Consider the following 19005-nt stretch of genomic DNA (forward strand, 5'->3'; position numbering starts at 1 on the left):
GACACTATGGGAGCGATTCAGTTGTTTAGAAATGTGTGCAAAGTTCGTTTTTATGATGGCAATTTGCATATACTCCAGAATGTCATGAAGAGTGATCAGATGAATTGAATTAATTGCAAAGTCCCTCTTTGCCATGACAATGAACTTAGGGCCTGATTCAGACCTGCTCGCAAGTGCTATGCGCTCGCGAGTGGGTCGATGTTAGGCCAGTGCACATGCGTAGCCGCCTCTGACGTGCGCATGCGTGAGACCCGGCTAGTGACAGGTGCTCCATCGCTCCGGGTCTCTCACCAAAAGGGGGCGGCTGTCGATCGACAGCTTGCATCGTTTTGGAGGAGTGGTATGGGGGTGGCTTCACAAACGGAGGCATTCCCATTTGAACGCCTGCTGTTTGTGGGCGGCCCCACTGACATCACCAGTGATGTCAGTGGGAGAGCTTCCGGCTCTATTAGAGCCAGAAGCTCTCTGGGGCTTGCGGCCACGAGACCCTACCACAAGGGTCTCGTCGCAAGCCCGATGGTCGCGATGGTCTTGACCGTCGTGACCATCATCCTGGCCGTTCGCAATAGCTGTGGGTGGTCACCCTCAGCTATGGGAGCGGCCTCCTGGCCGCTCCAAAAAAAAAAAAACGCCCTGATTAAGAGCGAGCGCTCTTTCAGAGCGTCCAGTTCTGAATTAGGAGACCTTAGGGCCTGATTCAGAGCCGCACGCTATTTGCGCTCGCTCGGTAAGAAAAAGGGGCCGGCTATTTAAATTGAGCGCTCGCTCTTTGCGGTCTGTTGACGCCTCTATGTCTGAGCGAGCGAACGAAACTTGCGCCCACTATTTTGTAAAGACGCCCCCTGGCCGCTCGCATCCTACGTCATCTCCGCTATTTATTACATTAATCGAGTACATCGAAAGGCATCTGAACTGCTCGCAGTGCTTGTGGTAGGTTTATCCTACCGCAATCATGCGAACAGTTCAGGCTAAGAGACAACCAAGTGACGTGGTCGATGACGCTGCTTTGTTAATTATACACACCCTTAAAACGCCCGTTTTGACCGTTTGGCACGCCTGCGTTCGGATCTCCACTCCCCGTTTTCAAGCACCTTCCCCTGTTACCACCCACAAGCGCCTCATCCTGTCACTCAAATTAGCAGGCACTCGCTATTTGGCGAGCGCTCAATTTCCGATCGCACTGACTGGTTGGCGCATGCGCTTTACGACCCATACGCATGCGCAGTTGTGCGAACATTGCTCGGAGCGAACGAGCGGCCACTTACGAGCGGCTCTGGAAACTCCCAGGCCCTTAATCCCAAGAAAAACATTTCCACTGCATTTCAGCCCTGCCACAAAAGGACCAGCTGACATAATGTCAGTGACAAGGCTTAAGATCACTCTGTCATGCTGGTTGAGTTAGAATAACAGACTGGAAGCTTTAAAAGGAGGGTGGAGCTTGAAATCCTTGTTCTTCATCTGTTAAGCATGGTTACCTGCAAGGAATCGTGCAGTCATCATTGCTTTGCACAAAAAGGGCTTCACAGGCAAGGATATTGCTACTAGTAAAATTGCCCCTAAATCAACCATTATCGGATCATCAAGAGCAAGGATAGAGGTTTAATAGTTGTGAAGAAGGCTTCAAGGTGCCCAAGAACGTCCAACAAGTGCCAGAGCCGTCTCCTAAAGTTGATTCAGCTGCGGGATCGGGGCACCACCAGTGCAGAGCTTGCTCAGGAATGGCAGCAGGCAGGTATGAGTGCATCTTCACGCACAGTGAGGCGAAGACTTTTGGAGGATGGCCTCTTTGGAGGTGTCAAGAAGGGCAACAAAGAAGCCACTTCTATCCAGGAAAAAAAAATACTAGGGACAAACTGATATTCTGCAAAAGGTACAGGGATTGGACTGCTGACGACTGGGGTAAAGTTATTTGCTCTGATGAATCTCCTTTCAGATTGTTTGTCTGGAAAAACGATTGTCCAGAGAAGGAAAGGTGAGCGCTACCATCAGTCCTGTGTCATACCAACAGCAAAGCATCTTGAGACCATTCATGTGTGGGGTTGCTTCCCAGCCAAGGGAGTGGGCTCACTCACAATTTTGCCTAAGAACACAGCCATGAGTTAAGAATGGTACCAAAACATCCTTCAAAAGCAACTTCTCCCAACCATCCAAGAACAGTTTGGTGACGAATAATGCCTTTTCCAGCATGATGGAGCACCTTGCCATAAGGCAAAAGTGATATCTAAGTGGCTCGGGGAACAAAACATCGAAATTTTGGGCCCATGGCCAGGAAACTCCCAGACCTTAATCCCATTGAGAATTTGTGGTCAATCCTCAAGAGGCGGGCGGACAAACAAAAACCCACAAATTCTGACAACTCCAAGCATTGATTAGGCAAGAATGGACGGCCATCAGTCAGTATGTGGCCCAGAAGTTGATTGACAGCATGCCAGGGCGAATTGCAGAGGTCTTGAAAAAGAACTGTCAACACGGCAAATATTGTCTCTTTTAACGATGCTGGATCAGAACCTCTATACACTCCTTCCTATACCTTCTAATAACCTGCCTGTACCTTCTAAGGATGACGCTAATTTGCGTATGCAGTCATACAGTAAATAAAGATTTAGACCTGGAATCTGTGGTTCCAAAGCACAAGTATTATTCAAGTAAAAGTTCAGACAGATACATGCAATTGATCCAGACACAATTTAGGCGCAAAAGGAATTATACAGACCCAAGTACAGTATACATACGCAGCGCTTCCGGTACCAGGTGTTAGGCATCAGCAAGAAACCCCTCAGTCAGCATTCAGCAAGAAGACTAAAGACCCAGTGTTGGAGCACACATATTTATAACAGGCTTGTTCAAATAGACTCTCCCTGCCTCTAACAGCTGGGGGTCTCTCCCTTCCCGCCCCCTGTAACATCCTAACAGTTAATACATTTTGTTGCTTGAAGTCTCTGCGATCCAGAACTCGAGATTGCATGATGCGATCTCCCCACCGATAACACCGGAATATTGTGGAAAGAGTACGCATCAGTACGAAACCAAACACGGCTTGTTTAGCATGTATAAAACCTTAGTTATCAAATATCTTTATTTCACAGCGTTTATATTAAATTGTATATCTTAAAGCTAATGGAACCTTGTAAGTGAATATGTAATGTGTGAGTGTACGGGGTTTGATATGAAGACGCTAGTTAACTTGGTGCAGATGCATGCGCATTTAGCTACTAAACGGTGTTTTCATTCGGGGTCTTGTGCATTCGCTAATATGCGACTAGTTAACAGCGCTATTATGCATATTATTGTGTATATGAGAAATGATGGGAGATGCAGTCGCATGGTGCTAATAGTATTATGGCCACATGTACTAAAAAGTGAGTTTATCTAAAATGTCGCTTAGGCGGCCATTCGCAAAATGGCGTCTTGCGATCTCATTTTCAAGATGGCGTCTTGCGGCCAGTCGCAAGATGGCGTCGCCGCGATTCAATTTTAAACTGAACTTGTCTCAGCCAATTACTGAGCTTCGACACTTTGCATAAACTTATTGTAATTGTCAATAAAAGCTTTTGACACTTATGAAATACTTGTAATTTTACCTCAGTATACCATAGTAACATCTGACAAAAATGTCTAAAAACACTGAAGCAACAAACTTTGTGAAAACCAATACTTGTGTCATTCTCTTTTGATCATGGCTGTATATAGACAGCCAGTAGGGAGTGCACAATACAATTGAATCGGCCCCTATGAGATCCTTTATCAGGTTCCCCTTTTATAGTTCCTGTATGCATTTGGGGTCTTCATGCCCCTGTTGTCTGTGCCACATGTGAATTACTGTGTATTTGTAACTAGTGTCACCTGTTTCTTTGTGGTGTTGAGAGGGGTATGCAATCGGGAAGCCAGCTGACGTTATACCGACAGCCAGCTTCCCGACTGTCATATCCCGGCGAGGATTAAATGACCGGCGCCTAGATGTAGACGCCGGTCATTTTACCGACGCCGGGAGACCGGCGCCCGGCATCCCGATCGAAGTGATGCCGGGCGCCGCTGCAGACAGCCGTGGGGGGGTTAGGGTTAGGCACCCCCCAGGAGGTTAGGTTAGGCACCCTCGGGGGGGACTTAGGTTTAGGCGGCGGGGAAGGGTGGGGTTAGGTTTATGCAAACAGCCAAACACAACGTATAGTTACTGCGCAAGGTGTACTGTAAATAATGACCTTTAAAAATAAAAGATAATATTTATCGCTCTCTGATGAAATGTATATGAGACTTGTTGGATTGAATATCCTTATTTAATAATAAACATAAAACCACATATTACATAAAACTAATTGGATACATCAAAATGGACTGTTGATTATAATACAATTCTAAATGAATACTAAAGCAATCCTGTGACAATAGATAGAATCTACACATGTATATATGTTCTTTGTGTACAAATACTGGCGTCCCAGCACTAAAACAAATGTCTCAAATATAGATGGTCAGTTGTTTGTATAATAAAGGGTGGCCACACTACTGATGAATAATACGATCCAGTATATAAAAGTACTTATTGTATGTTAGTACTCCAACCTTATAGAGCCCTTTGGTATATAGGTTATCAATACCGTTTGGTGGTAAACAGGCAACCTTCCTAAACGGCAAACTCTCCACCTCCTTCGGCACTAACCAGGCACATGTACATCAGCAGCAGGTATTCACCGGGTGGTACACAGGCTTCCAAGTCTGACCTGTCAATTAGCCTCCGCTTCCTAAGAACAATATTACAAATCAGATTAGGTAGATAGACTTGATGTGATGCGAGGGACGTCGGTCGCCGCATCACACATTAAAACCATGATCGGTATATGGTACTATCTTATGATTTAAACATATATACAATCAATCAACTAATAGTGGGGAAGGGGATATGGTTCCATAATATGTGTATGTGTACATATATATTACAGTCAGGTGCATAAATATTGGGACATTGACAGAATTTTCATATTTTGGCCTCTATTCACCACCACAATGGTTTTGAAAGGAAACAAACAAGATGTGCTTTAACTGCAGACATTCAGATTTAATTTGAGGGTAATTACATCCAAATCAGGTGAACGGTGTAGGAATTACAACGGTTTCTGTATGTGCCTCCCACTGTTTAAGGGGCCAAAAGTAATGGGACAAACTAAACAATCCTAAATCTAACTTTACTTTTTAATACTTTGTTGCAAATCCTTTGCAGGCAATTACAGCCTGAAGTCTGAAACGCATAGACATCACCAGACGCTGGGTTTCATCCCTGGTGATGCTCTGCCAGGCCTCTACTGCAAGTGTCTTCAGTTCCTGCTTGTTCTTGGGGCATTTTCCCTTCAGTTTTGTCTTCATCAAGTGAATGCATGCTCAATCGGATTCAGGTCAGGGGATTGACTTGGCCATTGCATAACATTCCACTTTTTAGCCTTAAAAAACTCTTTGGTTGCTTTTGCAGTATGCTTCGGGTCATTGTCCATCTGCACTGTGAAGCGCCGTCCAATGAGTTCTGAAGCATTTGACTGAATATGAGCATATAATATTGCCCGAAACACTTCAGAATTCATTCTGCTGCTTTTGTCAGCAGTCACATCATCAATAACTACAAGGGAACCAGTTCCATTGGCAGCCATACATGCCCACGCCATGACACTACCACCACCATGCTTCACTGATGAGGTGGTATGTTTTGGATCATGAGCAGTTCCTTTTCTTCTCCATACTCTTCTCTTCCCATCACTCTGGTACAAGTTGATCTTTGTCTCATCTGTCCATAGGATGTTGTTCCAGAACTGTAATGGCTTTTTTAGATGTTGTTTGGCAAACTCTAATCTGGTCTTTCTGTTTTTGTGGCTCACCAATGGTTTACGTCTTGTGGTGAACCTTCTATAACCCTCTTGTGAAGTCTTCTCTTGATTGTTGACTATGACACATATACACCTACCTCCTGGGGAGTGTTCTTGATTTGGCCAACTGTTGTGAAGGGGTTTTTCTTCACCAGGGAAATAATTCTTCTGTCATCCACCACAGTTGTTTTCCATGGTCTTCAGGGTCTTTTGGTGTTGCTGAGCTCTACGGTGCGTTCTTTCTTTTTAAGAATGTTCCAAACAGTTGATTTGGCCACACCTAATGTTTTTGCTATCTCTCTGATGGGTTTGTTTTGATTTTTCAGCCTAATGATGGCTTGCTTCACTGATAGTGACAGCTCTTTGGATCTCATATTGAGAGTCGACAGCAACTGATTCCAAATGCAAATGTCACACCTGGAATCAACTCCAGACCTTTTTACCTGCTTAATTGATAATGAAATAACGAGGGAATAGCCCACACCTGTCCATGAAATAGCTTTTGAGTTGATAGTCCCATTACTTTTGGCCCCTTAAAAAGTGGGAGGCACATATAGAAACCGTTGTAATTCCTACACCGTTCACCCGATTTGGATGTAATTACCCTCAAATGAATCTGAAAGTCTGCAGTTAAAGCACATCTTGTTTGTTTCATTTCAAAGCCATTGTGGTGGTGAATAGAGGCCAAAATATGAAAATTCTGTCAATGTCCCAATATTTATGCACCTGACTGTATATGGTATTGTGTGTGTGTGTGTGTGTATATATATGGTTACAATTCTTTAGGATATTTCATATCACCTCAGTTTCTAATATAATGCAATAATAGTAATTCCAATGTTAGCTCCCGCAGGCTGTTAGGGCAGGGCGCTTTTTGCCCTCCTTCTGGAGGGCAGGGCGCTTTTTGCCTTCCAGAAGGAGGGCAGGGTGCCGCGCCCCGCTAAAACAGCATAGCGGGAACGCTAATATATATATATATATATATATATATATATATATATATAATGTACATTCAAATTATTTTAGGTTCCTTTTTTTTATCTTTCCTGTGGCAGAAATAAAAATGAAATATTGAATCCACATGTAATTAATCAATTAATTAAAAACCTGGAGGTATAAATAGGAGACAAATGGAAGTATGTCTCCAGTCTTGAAACAGTCCTGATAATACAGGACGAAACGCGTTGATTTGCCTTCCAGGCGATCCTGTATTAATGAATACATTCCATTAATATCTTCAAGTCCAGGAGCAATATTACTGACTGGGGTGATTGACAGTGCACCTGAACGACTTTGTACGATTACCGGTGGAGCCGGAGAACCTGGAGCACTAATTGCCCAGCAAGCCCTGGCCACTATCCACATAGCAGCTGCTGCCGCTGCTTTACAGGCAAACCTGTCATTGGAGGACATACTGCCCAGCAAGTTTTTCCTCTCATCTGGAGGAGCGCTCGATCGCTGGAGTGACCGCTGTGCCTTGCCTGGTGCTGTGCTGCGGCCGCCACTACCCCGCGGCAGGCGGGTTGATGATTGGTGGAAGCGGAGGCTAATTGACAGGTCAGACTTGGAAGACTGTGTACCACCTGGTGAATACCTGCTGCTGAGGTGATGCCGGAGGAGGTGGAGAGTTTGCCGTTTAGGAAGGTTGCTTGTTTACCACCAAACGGTATTGATAACCTATATACCAAAGGGCTCTATAAGGTTGGAGTACTAACATACAATAAGTACTTTTATATACTGGATTGTAGTATTCATCGGTAGTGTGGCCACCCTTTATTATACAAACAACTGACCATCTATATTTGAGACATTTGTTTTAGTGCTGGGACGCCAGTAATTGTACACAAAGAACATATATACATGTGTAGATTCTATCTATTGTCACAGGATTGCTTTAGTATTCATTTAGAATTGTATTATAATCAACAGTCCATTTTGATGTATCCAATTAGTTTTATGTAATATGTGGTTTTATGTTTATTATTAAATAAGGATATTCAATCCAACAAGTCTCATATACATTTCATCAGAGAGCGATAAATATTATCTTTTATTTTTAAAGGTCATTATTTACACCTTGTGCAGTAACTATACGTTGTATTTGGCTGTTTGCATATATTCCCTTGGTCCCAACTAGACCAAGAATGTTACTAGCTAGCAGGTGGTAATTAAATTAATTCCAATCAATTAAATAATAAGCGCCGGGTATTGTAGTTTTTTTAAACTACAAATTTCTCTTTTTCTGGGGTTAGGTTTAGGCACTTAGAGGGGGGGATTAGGGTTAGGCACTGGGGGGGGAGGTTAGGGTTAGGGACCCTAAAGGAGGGTTAGGGTTAGGAGGGTTAGAATTAGGTTAGCAAATACTTACCTTAGACGATCGGGATTTCCTCCTCTGCCGGCCTCCTGGTGTCGGGATTCCAAACGCCGACCAGGGGACCGGCGGTAATTCATACCGATTCCGTAGAGAGGATACAGGTGTTCATCTGCTTTGACTAATATGTTTAAAAAAAATAATTTACAAACAACAATTTATTAATAACTAGCTGAAGTACCCGTCGTTGCCCGTGTTTAAATCTTCAAGTTGTTAAGTTAGGCATCCTAGACCAATTGCCACCCCACATCCATCAAGTGGTAGGCCCAGAAAAGGATCCCTGGGTCAAAGTTCTGCCCAGTGTACACTAGCGGGAGGTCCAACCGGGACCCTAACTCTCCTAAAACCTGGCCAGGACCCTACTGGAGGAATCGGTATGAAATACCGCCGGCCGCATGGCCGACAGATGAGCAGAGCCCGGCAGTGGAAGCCCGACAGCGCTGGAAATCCCGATCATCCCTAAGGTAAGTATAAACTAACCTAACCTAACCCTCCTTATGGGTGCCTAACCCTAACCTCCCCCCCAAGTGCCTAACCCTAATCCCCCCCTTCCCCTGGTGGGGTGCCTACCCCTCCCTCCCCCTAGCCTAACCCTCCCAAGGGAGTGCCTAACCCTAAGTTCCCCCCCGGGTGCTCTAAGGAGGGCGCTGCCATAAGGGCACATTTTTGCAGTTTTGAAATTGGGCAGAGGGCGGCACCCTGCTATAACAGCCTAGCGGGAACACTAAAAAAAAGTGTGCGCTTATCTGTTGTACTCAATGTCCATCCAGGATCATGATTACTCCGGACAGGCAATAAATCCTATTCCAACTCCCCAGTCCAAACCACACTGAGGTATTCTGCATGATGAACAAACGTATTTTGTCAGAATTACTTCATCAGGGTCAAACAAAACGTGCTGGATAGCGTTGCGACTTTTAGACGCATTTTCGGCAAATAAGACGCCCCAAGCTAGCAGAGTCTCACGGGACCAGGCGTCCTGAGAGGGGCTGTTTGGCACGACTGCAGCAAAGACAAGTGAGGACACATCTGTATATTGATCTTGTTAAAAGTACATACAGATTAGGTGTGTTAGAGTGTATGCTTTACACTAGCATAATGCACACGTCGTTGTTCTTTTAGCTGTTGATTGAATTGGAATCCAACAGATGGTTTTGAATTGACCTGAGGAGAAGCTGAGCTTTTTGTATTGTGCTTGTTGTTATTGCTAACAGTGGTCAGTGCACGCACCTGGTTATCTGTGCATCTGTGTGTATGTTTGTAATGCAGGTAGAAAGTTAGCTTTTAACATGCATGGTTAGACAGATCATTATAGAGTTAAATAGATCAATAATAGAATAGAATTCATTCCGAAAAATGTGTTTAAATTAAAAAATCATCCGTGGGTATGCTGACAATGTGAGCCTGTCTAATGATAAATGTTTACCACTGTATCACATCATTAATGTCAGATTCCTTGTTATATTTTTTTTCTCTCTCCTCTAGTTCCTTGTATGTAAGAGAAAGCTTGAGAGCAAGAAAGAGGCTTTACTAATCCTCTCCACCGAGCTGGACAAATGTCAGCAGGAAAGGGACCAATACAAGCTGATGGCAAACCAACTACGGGAGAGGCACCAATCCCTGAAGAAGAAGTATCGGGAGCTGATTGTACGTCGGCGCTTTCATCTTTATTATCCTAGCTTCTGTGTAGCTAAATAACTATTTTTAGATTGTGATAGCTTTATAACCTGACATTTCATTGAAGACTGTTCTGTTATAAAGTTAAGTATTAACTTCTCTGCATTGCAGCCAGCTGATGTTCCTCTCCATAGCTAGGACCGGGTCCTTACGGGCAATGTTGTAGTGTTTTTACAGCTGTGTGTTCATGGGCTACACTTTCCTTTGTTGGCTATGGAGGAGGGAAATTTTGATGTAACAAAAAAGCTGCACAGTGCCTGCACTGCAATTAGGATTTTGATGGGGATCAGATAACTGAAACTGTATAGAGCTGGAGGCTCAGCCTTGTAGGTAATGGTGACATGACCAATGATGTCACTGAAAGGGAACGTTATGGTATGCTGTACTTTCCTTGTTTTTGCTTTGTGACCCATATGGAAGCTTATTTGTCACGCACAGTAACTGTAAATTGGGGTTTTGCTATATGTGGGGAAGGCAGGATATACGCCATCACACTTCTGTTTAGCAGAGCTGCACTGGGAAGCCAGGGAAGTACACGTCTATGAGTTTTACCTCCATGCTTACTCTACATGAGAACAGGGGTGTAGCAAGGCCTATGGAGGCTTCATAGCAAAATTTCCACAGGGAAGTGCAAGTTATTTAGCAGTTTATCTATTTTGACTGTAAATGATCTAATATTCGCAATATCTGCTTACTTAGCTGACATGCAGGATTAATTTAATGGTGATTAGCATATAAGTAGAAGTAAGTATTATAAGAAAAAAATCTATATATATATTCTAAAAAATTATATAGTCTTCCTAATCCTAACACCATGATATAATGTGGTACTGTATATAAGAAGAGAATGATTCACTAATAAATCAGTCATACCCTTATACACCTAAAACCCGGGTCACTGAACACTGTTTCAAGCTGTGTCACAGCGGCTTGAGACCCATTTACAACGACGGCTGTACCCGGGTTATTGCCAGCGTTTCTCCTCTGACGGCAGTTGGAGATGACATAATCTCCACTGGCCCCTTTTACGCTGAGCTGCGACCGGTTGACACGGCAATAACCCGGGTTATTTGGCCAACTGTAAAAGGGGCATCAGTGAGGAGAGACTGAGGCGAAGGCCGTTGGACCAGTGACGGCAGATGCCCTGTAGAAGCGCTCAGAGGTGGCCTGGGCCTGTAGCAGCCCCATTCTCTGCACCTACTGTCTGAGATCTGCTGCAAAATTGGGCAGGTGTGTAGGCCTATGTTGGTTGTTGAATATGCGTCCAGGTCTCCAGTAGGACTGTGTCAACAGACTGGTCTGGAATTGGATCCTCAGAGTATGTGTGTACCCATCTTAAATCATGCAGCGTCATATCCAATTAATAATTTGCTTTATCCACTGTTTCTAAAATAAAAATCTGCAGATATAACATAAGGAGGTGTCTGAAGGGGTAAGGGTGACAGGCCAAAACTTGCTATATAGTCCTTACCTGAAGATGATATTCAGATTCTTTTTCTGAAAATGTTGCTGTTCAGGACCTTATTGGAAGATATAATCCAAAATCCATATCAGTAGTCATTATCCAAAATCGGTTAAATAAAGCAGGAACTACTCAGTGTATCAGTGTAAGACAATATGGCTGCCAGTAGCTGGGCATCCTTTATATAGGACTGTGACCTGCATTGTGACATCACAATACATACAGGCAGCAGCTAGAGGTGGCTGTAGCTTGGATCAGCTCTGGGCCCAGATGCTCTGTAGCAGCACTCTGGTGAGAATAGAGAAGCCAGGAGGTGGCCTGGGCCCCGTAGCATTGCTCTCTCTGCACCTACTATAGCTACGCCCTTTCAGTTGAGCTTTGTTGTACTGTAAAGGGCAGTGCTTGGCCAGTCCTCTTATCCACAATAAGTGGCAATGTATTACTGGGTTTCTTGAATAAAGGTGAGTCGTTCAAAAATCGTTTTTTTGTGATTCTTGGCTCCACCCAGCAGAATTCTAGCATTGTGGTTTAATCCTTTAGGAAGGGTCAGTGACCATTGCCACGGGACACAGACTGGCACAAGTACTGTTACAGCTGACGTTACTGGCTTATCAGCAGCTGTTACTGCCGTCTCAATTCTCTTCACAGCTTCCATTGTGTGGCGCATAAGAGAACACAATAGCATTCTGATTTCCAAGTTCAGACTCCAGAACAAACCTCACGCAATCTGGAATTGGAGAGAGAATAATTACACTGCAAAAGGAAACTTAAACAATGGAAGCAGCAGGGTATTATGCTAAATGCCAGTAGAGGGAAGCTGGCATGAAGGAAGTGAGAGGGTGGGTGGGGGTGTATAATCATCTAACTTACCACTGAGTTGTACAGTAAGGATTATTGCAGCAAAAAGTTACTAACAAAGCAGCTGAAATATAAGGGGATATGTAGGCTACATTATATAAACTGAAACTGAGAATGAAATACTCATGTAAGTGTAACCTTCGTCTTTGGCTACTTCTCTTTTTGACTCTATTAATTCACTTTGCTTTATTTAAGGTTTCCGCAATTGTCCTTGTCGACGCTTTTGTTTTTCTATATACTTTTATTATTATTATTATTATTATTATTATTATTATCCTTTATTTATATGGTGCCACAAGGGCTCTGCAGCTCCTTACAAAGCACATAAGCAAATGATCACACAAGAAAACTGTGATTAACAGTACCAAACATAGCAGGACAAGGACATGTTTTGTACACTTTGCTGCATTAGTGATCATAACACTCAACAAGCAGCAGGGTGTAAGCAACCAAGTTAGGTGCCCTTGTGGGGAGTTAGGAGTAGATGAGTAAGGGAAGGAGAAGCACATGCAGCGACGTCGCTAACCTTAGTGACACCTGGTGCGGCTGACAAGTATCATCTGGTGCGGGTGTATGTAAGGGAAGTCACGCCCATGCACGTGTGTCACTCTTGGGGGCGTGACTACATGTCACGCCCCCCCCCCTTACCCGTTCTCGGCACTGACTTAATGAGCTTAGAGACTGGGGACCGGGCTGTCCAGCAGTTGCTGCTCCGCTGAGTAAGCCCGGCTTACTCGTTGTAGCAGCAGCTGCTGGGCAGCCTCTCCCCTGCCTCTCTCTGCAGTGTGGCTGCTTGGTGACACCAACCGAGGGGGTGACACCAAAATAGCAGAGCAGCTCTGCTACTTTGGTGTCACCCGGTGCGGCATGCACCCCCCTAGTGACGCTAGTGAGCACATGAGGGAAGAGGGCCCTGCTCATGAGAGCTTACATTCTAAAAGTGAGGGGCTTCGGACTTGGTGTCTTGTATTTTAAATAATTATTATAATATAAATGCAAGAAAAAGTAAATTTATTTATTTTTTTTAATTATTGTATAGTAGTTTTTTTGGACGTATATAAATTCTCATATTTGCATGGTAACTTCTTGGGACTTATATATTTTATTTGTGTACAGTATATGATTTACAACAAATATTGTGACCTTTTTTGTTTTTAAAGCATGTAAACATAGAAGGTTTTTAACATGTGATGACTAAGTACAAGAATAGTAATGCAGACAATACACCTCCCTTGATAATGTCAGAGTAAAGTTGTGTGCTTGGATATTCTTGTCAACCTAATGCCTCTGTGCCGACAATGAATTTTGTACTTTTTTGTATCAAATGTTCTCATGTATTTAATCATTTTTCTTCTATTGATTATAGGATGGAGATCCATCGCTCCCACCTGAGAAAAGAAAACAGGTACACGATGTTTCAAGTCATTTACTGGACAGCTTAGAGTTCCCTGACCAGTCTGTGTCATGAAGAAAGGATTACTAACATTACCTTATTCTAATGTGCAATCCTAATTACCGCCTGTGCAAGAAACCCTGCGGATAGTTGTCTAGAAAAGTTATTTCTTCCTGCACATCCCAGGTGTCTCTATATTGGGATCATACTTTCCAGCCATCCAATCGGTGTTCTTGATACCTAAGTTGTCAGCAGGATATAATTTCTCCTTCCAACCCCAGCAAGAGAATAACACTGTTAGGTGGCGGAGGTAGATGAATATTTCCTGAATATCACTATTTCTAAAGCAGCCATTATAAAGGGGTTTCATACAAAAGGTCAGATAATGAAAAGGACAATGATGATTTGGTCGACATCAGAAGGGCAACATGACCAAAGTCAACAGTGCAGAAGGTCGACAGGTTCAAAAGGTGGAAATGGTTGACACAGAAATGGTTAGGCACTTATCCCAACGGTTAGGATTGGGCACTTACCGGTGGGCTAGGGTTATGTACTAGGAGGGACGGTTAGGGTTAGGCACTAGGAGGGACGGTTAGGGTTAGGCACTAGGAGGGACGGTTAAGGTTAGGCACTAGGAGGGACGGTTAGGGTTAGGCACTAGGAGGGACGGTTAAGGTTAGGCACTTATTGGTGGGTTAGGGTTCGGCACTAGGAGGCATGGTTAGCATTAGGCACTTATCGATGAGTTAGGGTTATGCACTAGGAGGGGCGGATAAGGGTTAGGCACTAGGAGGGACGATTAATGTTAGGCACTATGAGGGATGGTTAGTCACCAAGTGGAGGGTTAGGGTGAATCTTAGGGTTACAAAAAAGAAAGAGTCGACCATTCTGTGTTGACTATTTTTGTTGCCCTTTTAAACATGCTGACCTTCTGAACTGTCTAGCTTTTGTCATGTCGACCTTTTTCCATGTTGACCTTTTGGTGTCAACCTTTTGTATCCCACCCTTATAAAGGATAACACTATTGGCAATGATGCACAGTTGCTGCTTATTATGTTCTCCTGGCATCGCAGATTCTCCAGCACCCCTTATTTAGGATGCAAGGGAAATACTGCAATATTGATGTCCCGAGGTACCAGAGAGACTGTCAGAATGCCGGCATCTCGCAGCCATCGCCGCTAATTGAATTGCCCTCATAAGGGCAAAATTCACACGCTGTTGCGATCACATGTAATGTTTTTTTCCTTAGTCTCATCTTCACCTTTATCCTAATGTTACCATAAGCCTTTCCCCTGGAGTGCAAGTGTGCATCTCAATGCGCAAGGGCTGCGACGACCACTTTGAGCGTCTTCAGTTGCAACTATCTGTAGCACCATCAAGACTTGCGCCAGCCCCATGCTAGATGCAGAATCTCCGTCACAGTATTACGTGCAATGCATGCGATTGAGCGCCTGAGTCTGCAGCCACTCCTGCGATACGTATATATGACACACGCATCTCACAGATGATCTTTGTGCATGTGTTTAGCCACTAGTCACTGTCCAGGAACGCCTAATACATTCCAAAGTCAGCGCTGCTCAATAAATCCTGTTTCTCTGTACACAGACACCGTGCATACGCAGTCGCAAAAAATCGCCAATTTAGGTGAACATTGACATTAATTCAGTGTCTTAAAACAAAATAGGAACCCGTAGGGGAGCGCTGCACACAGGCCTAAAAGGGTGCAACAAATGGAATAGGCACACAAAAAGGAAACACAAATACCACTATGATATCTGTAGTGTTGTATAGTCCTTTTATCTTCGATTCCTCTGGTGTTCTGTAACCGTCCCTCCACGACGAGAAACATGCAGGGGAAACAAAAATGACATCCAATGTGTATATCAACCTTATAAATTAAAGTGATATAAACAGTCTTAAAATCCCCCACATGCAGATGGTGTCCAATATGTAGGGTGGAGCTCTTCTATATGTGCCCCGGTCTATTAAATCCCCCCAAAAAATATTTGTATGATAGGGGCGTACCCCACTCACTCTGCAAACAATAGGATCAAATGTATCAAGGTATCTTTAGTCTTCATGCGTACCATACTCACGTGTGGAAAGGATGATGTAATCCTATCTAGGTATATTTAGTAAGAGCCAACAAAAACAAAGACCCACAGGGTCGAAACGCGTCGGTGTGTTGGCTGTTCTTTGGACTTTAATTGTATAGGTACTTTTGGTACCCAGCACAGGCAGTTATAGACCTTTTCACTTATCCGGAAAGTTGAAATTGTTTTTGTTAACATCTGCATACCTGCTTATGTTTGGATTCATTGACCTATTGGACTATTAATAAATGTTTTTTATTGAACTATTTACCTTGGTGGACATCTATTCTCCTCTCCAATATGGAATAGAGGATACGTTGGCCCTTACTAAAGATACCTAGATAGGATTACATCATCCTTTCCAAACGTGAGTATGGTACGTATGAAGACTAAATATACCTTGATACATTTGACCCTATTGTTTGCAGAGTGAGTGGGGTACGCCCCTATCATACATATATCTTTTTGGGGGATTTAATAGACCGGGGCACATATAGAAGAGCTCCACCCTGCATATTGGATACCATCTGCATTCTTTCTAAGAACTCACAGTGGGGTATTTTAAGACTGTTTATATCATTTTAATTTATAAGATTGATATACACATTGGATGTCATTTTTGTTTTCCCGTTGCATGTTTCTCGTCGTGGAGGGACGGTTACAGAACACCAGAGGAATCGAAGATAAAAGGACTATACAACACTACAGATATCATAGTGGTATTTGTGTTTCCTTTTTGTGTGCCTATTCCATTTGTTGCACCCTTTTAGGCCTGTGTGCAGCGCTCCCCTCCGGGTTCCTATTTTGTTTTATTTCATTGTGGATTTAAGTGTTGGGTGACGCTTAGGGACCTGTTGAAGGGTGCTGCTGTTTGTAAGATTTGCGCAGTGGGATTGTCTATTTTTATTACAGTTGTAATGAATTCAGTGTCTGGCCTAGAGCCTGCAAAACTGGAGCTATATGTCACAAATGTACAATTTCACAGCTTTCACTCTGTGTGTGGTGTTCAGAAATAACTACATGTAATGTCTCTAATCTTGTAATATAATACAGTTTATTGGTTTAGGTCCTTTATGTAGCAGTAGAGGTTAATCACTGTCCACAATTCTGTCACCATTCTAGAGTGTGATATTTAATATATATTTTATTAATTAAAATTAACCCACAGCCCATAGCTCGTCTCTTTTAAACTTCTCATGGTAGATTTATTAGGCATTAATACTGATGTCTGCAGTATGCGAGAGGAGAGACAATTGTTTCCTAGGTTTGTGGCATTGCAGTGCTGAGGATTAATTGTCACACTTCTGCAGGCAAACCTGGCCCAGATGCTGGTGGATGCTCGGGAGAGGGGCAGAAAGCTGGACCTGGAGGTGAAAGAACTACAGCAGAGACTGGGAGAAGTGCAAGGTGATAATAAGGTGAGGATCTGGTACCAAGTCTGCATGGGGCACAGCTTTGTGTGCTCTGATGTATAGTGCCAGCTCATAATCTCCCTTCTAGAGGATAAGCTTCTTTCCACAAATCTGTGTTTTGTTTTAGCAACCTGAATAGAGAGCTGGATGTACGGGTGCAGCAGAGATGGCTAAATATGCCGGGGAACCATTGAGTAGGATAAGACCTCACTAAATAATAATAATAATAGTAGTAATTAGCTGTATAATTGCCATGTTAATTGCGTTATCTCTTTGATATACAGATGTGCCCTCATACACCTAGCTGCAATACTGCATGCAGCGCGAGACGCCTGGCATAATTAAGCCGCGCCGAATGGTGTAGCGTCTTTTTCATCTGAAAATGCGTCTTAGTTCTAATCAGATACGATAAATCGCTTCATGAGACTGCACAGATTAATTTGATATGCGACACTTGTATATGCGTGTGTGACTGAGTGTTAATCTGTATACGAAGCGCAACGGTACTTGGCGTGAGAGAAAGCCGTGGACGCTGCATCATAGCACCTGGTATGCAGATTCAGACTCGGTTGCACGTAGATATACAAGTGTCACATACAGGATCAAATGAATCCGTGCAGTCTCGTGAAGCGGTTTTGTCACATTGCAAGTAAGAAGCATTTTGGGGCGACAAAGATGCTTGTTGCAAGTCGCACAGGACATGGCGTGCCGAGAAGGGCTGTTTGGTGCGGTTCCATTTGTTATCCCAGTACAACATCACTGGTTTGAGGTAGCTTTACATCCTTACTTTGTGCTGTGGTCACATGTGGATGCTTGGACTGGTTACAGATTGGCCTAAATATCCTACTTTATATACATTCACGTGGCCATGAAGGGGTGGCTCTGACCCTGTGGACATTCAAAGGCTACCATGGCTGAAGGTTGTTTTAGCAGTACCCACTAGGTCTCCTGCTCATCCCCAAGTACCAAGCTTTGAAGAATGATTGCAGTAGGTGTTCTGACCCTAGTCACACAGTAATGCGCACTGTGGTAGTGAGGAGGCAGCGGAGGGATCCGCTCGGATCCCTCTTCACATCCCCAGAACTACTTCCCACAGGAAGGAGCGGGGATCAGAGTACAAGCGCCATCTGAAGATAGCGCGTGTTCTCAGCAGCAAACTCCGAAAACTTTTTTATTTTTTCGGAGTTTGCTGAATACCAAGTGGGTGTATTCAGACCCCTAATGATGAATGGCCCGGTAACTTAAATATGCGGAAACTAGCGTTTTCTGCATGATTACCGGGCCATTTATCGTTTGATGAATAGGCCCCTATATCCTTTACTGGTTTAGTGCTGCTATCCAGAAACTTTAAAGGTCCTATTTTGATGGTATTAAACACACCAGACTACACTTCCTCGTCCTGTCTATGGCCCTGATTTAGAGGTGGAAGCACTGATGTTTTTGCAGATGACCGATGTTTTCCTACTGTGCATGTTCTAAAGGTCCGGGAATCCCTCACTGTGCACGAGTGAACCCAAGTGTCCTATACAGTTTGGGTTTCAAGGTAGAGACTGGGAGGTGACCTAAAGCGATCACAAAAAGGGGCCACTTCATGGACGTGTTGGGGGCTTGTCTGGGAATGCTGCTGCATTCCTAGTCGCAAAACCCCTGCTTCAGAGGCTATGGTTTAGTTCGATTTAAGAGTAGCTAGAGCAGACCCTAGGCTACTGCAAATGTTGATGGTGCAACCGATGTGCATTGCAAATGTACAGATCACGCAGCCTGAAAGTGGGCATCTCACTGCTCGGACACTTCATTGCACCGTGGAGCACAAAGTGAAGGCTGAGATTAGCATTTTGCCTGTTCCCGCAACCGCTAGAGAGAAGCTGTGAGCGTGGCTGCATGCATTAC

The 19005-nt window shown here is 43.8% G+C and overlaps 1 protein-coding gene across 3 annotated transcripts in view; it reads left to right on the forward strand.

Annotated features, from left to right (window-relative positions):
* The window catches only part of CCDC149 (coiled-coil domain containing 149), a 109557-nt gene that overhangs the window by 25330 nt on the left and 65222 nt on the right, over nucleotides 1-19005 (forward strand). For all 3 annotated transcript variants that reach the window (XM_088450612.1, XM_088450613.1, XM_088450614.1), the window contains exons 2-4: nucleotides 9706-9867; nucleotides 13584-13622; nucleotides 17014-17121. In XM_088450612.1, coding sequence (XP_088306738.1) covers nucleotides 9706-9867; nucleotides 13584-13622; nucleotides 17014-17121 — 309 coding nt within the window. The remainder of the gene's footprint in view (nucleotides 1-9705; nucleotides 9868-13583; nucleotides 13623-17013; nucleotides 17122-19005) is intronic.

Source organism: Taudactylus pleione, unplaced genomic scaffold (assembly GCF_031769625.1).
Source record: "Taudactylus pleione unplaced genomic scaffold, aTauple2 ptg000520l, whole genome shotgun sequence".
In the NCBI taxonomy this organism is placed as follows: Eukaryota; Metazoa; Chordata; class Amphibia; order Anura; family Myobatrachidae; genus Taudactylus; species Taudactylus pleione.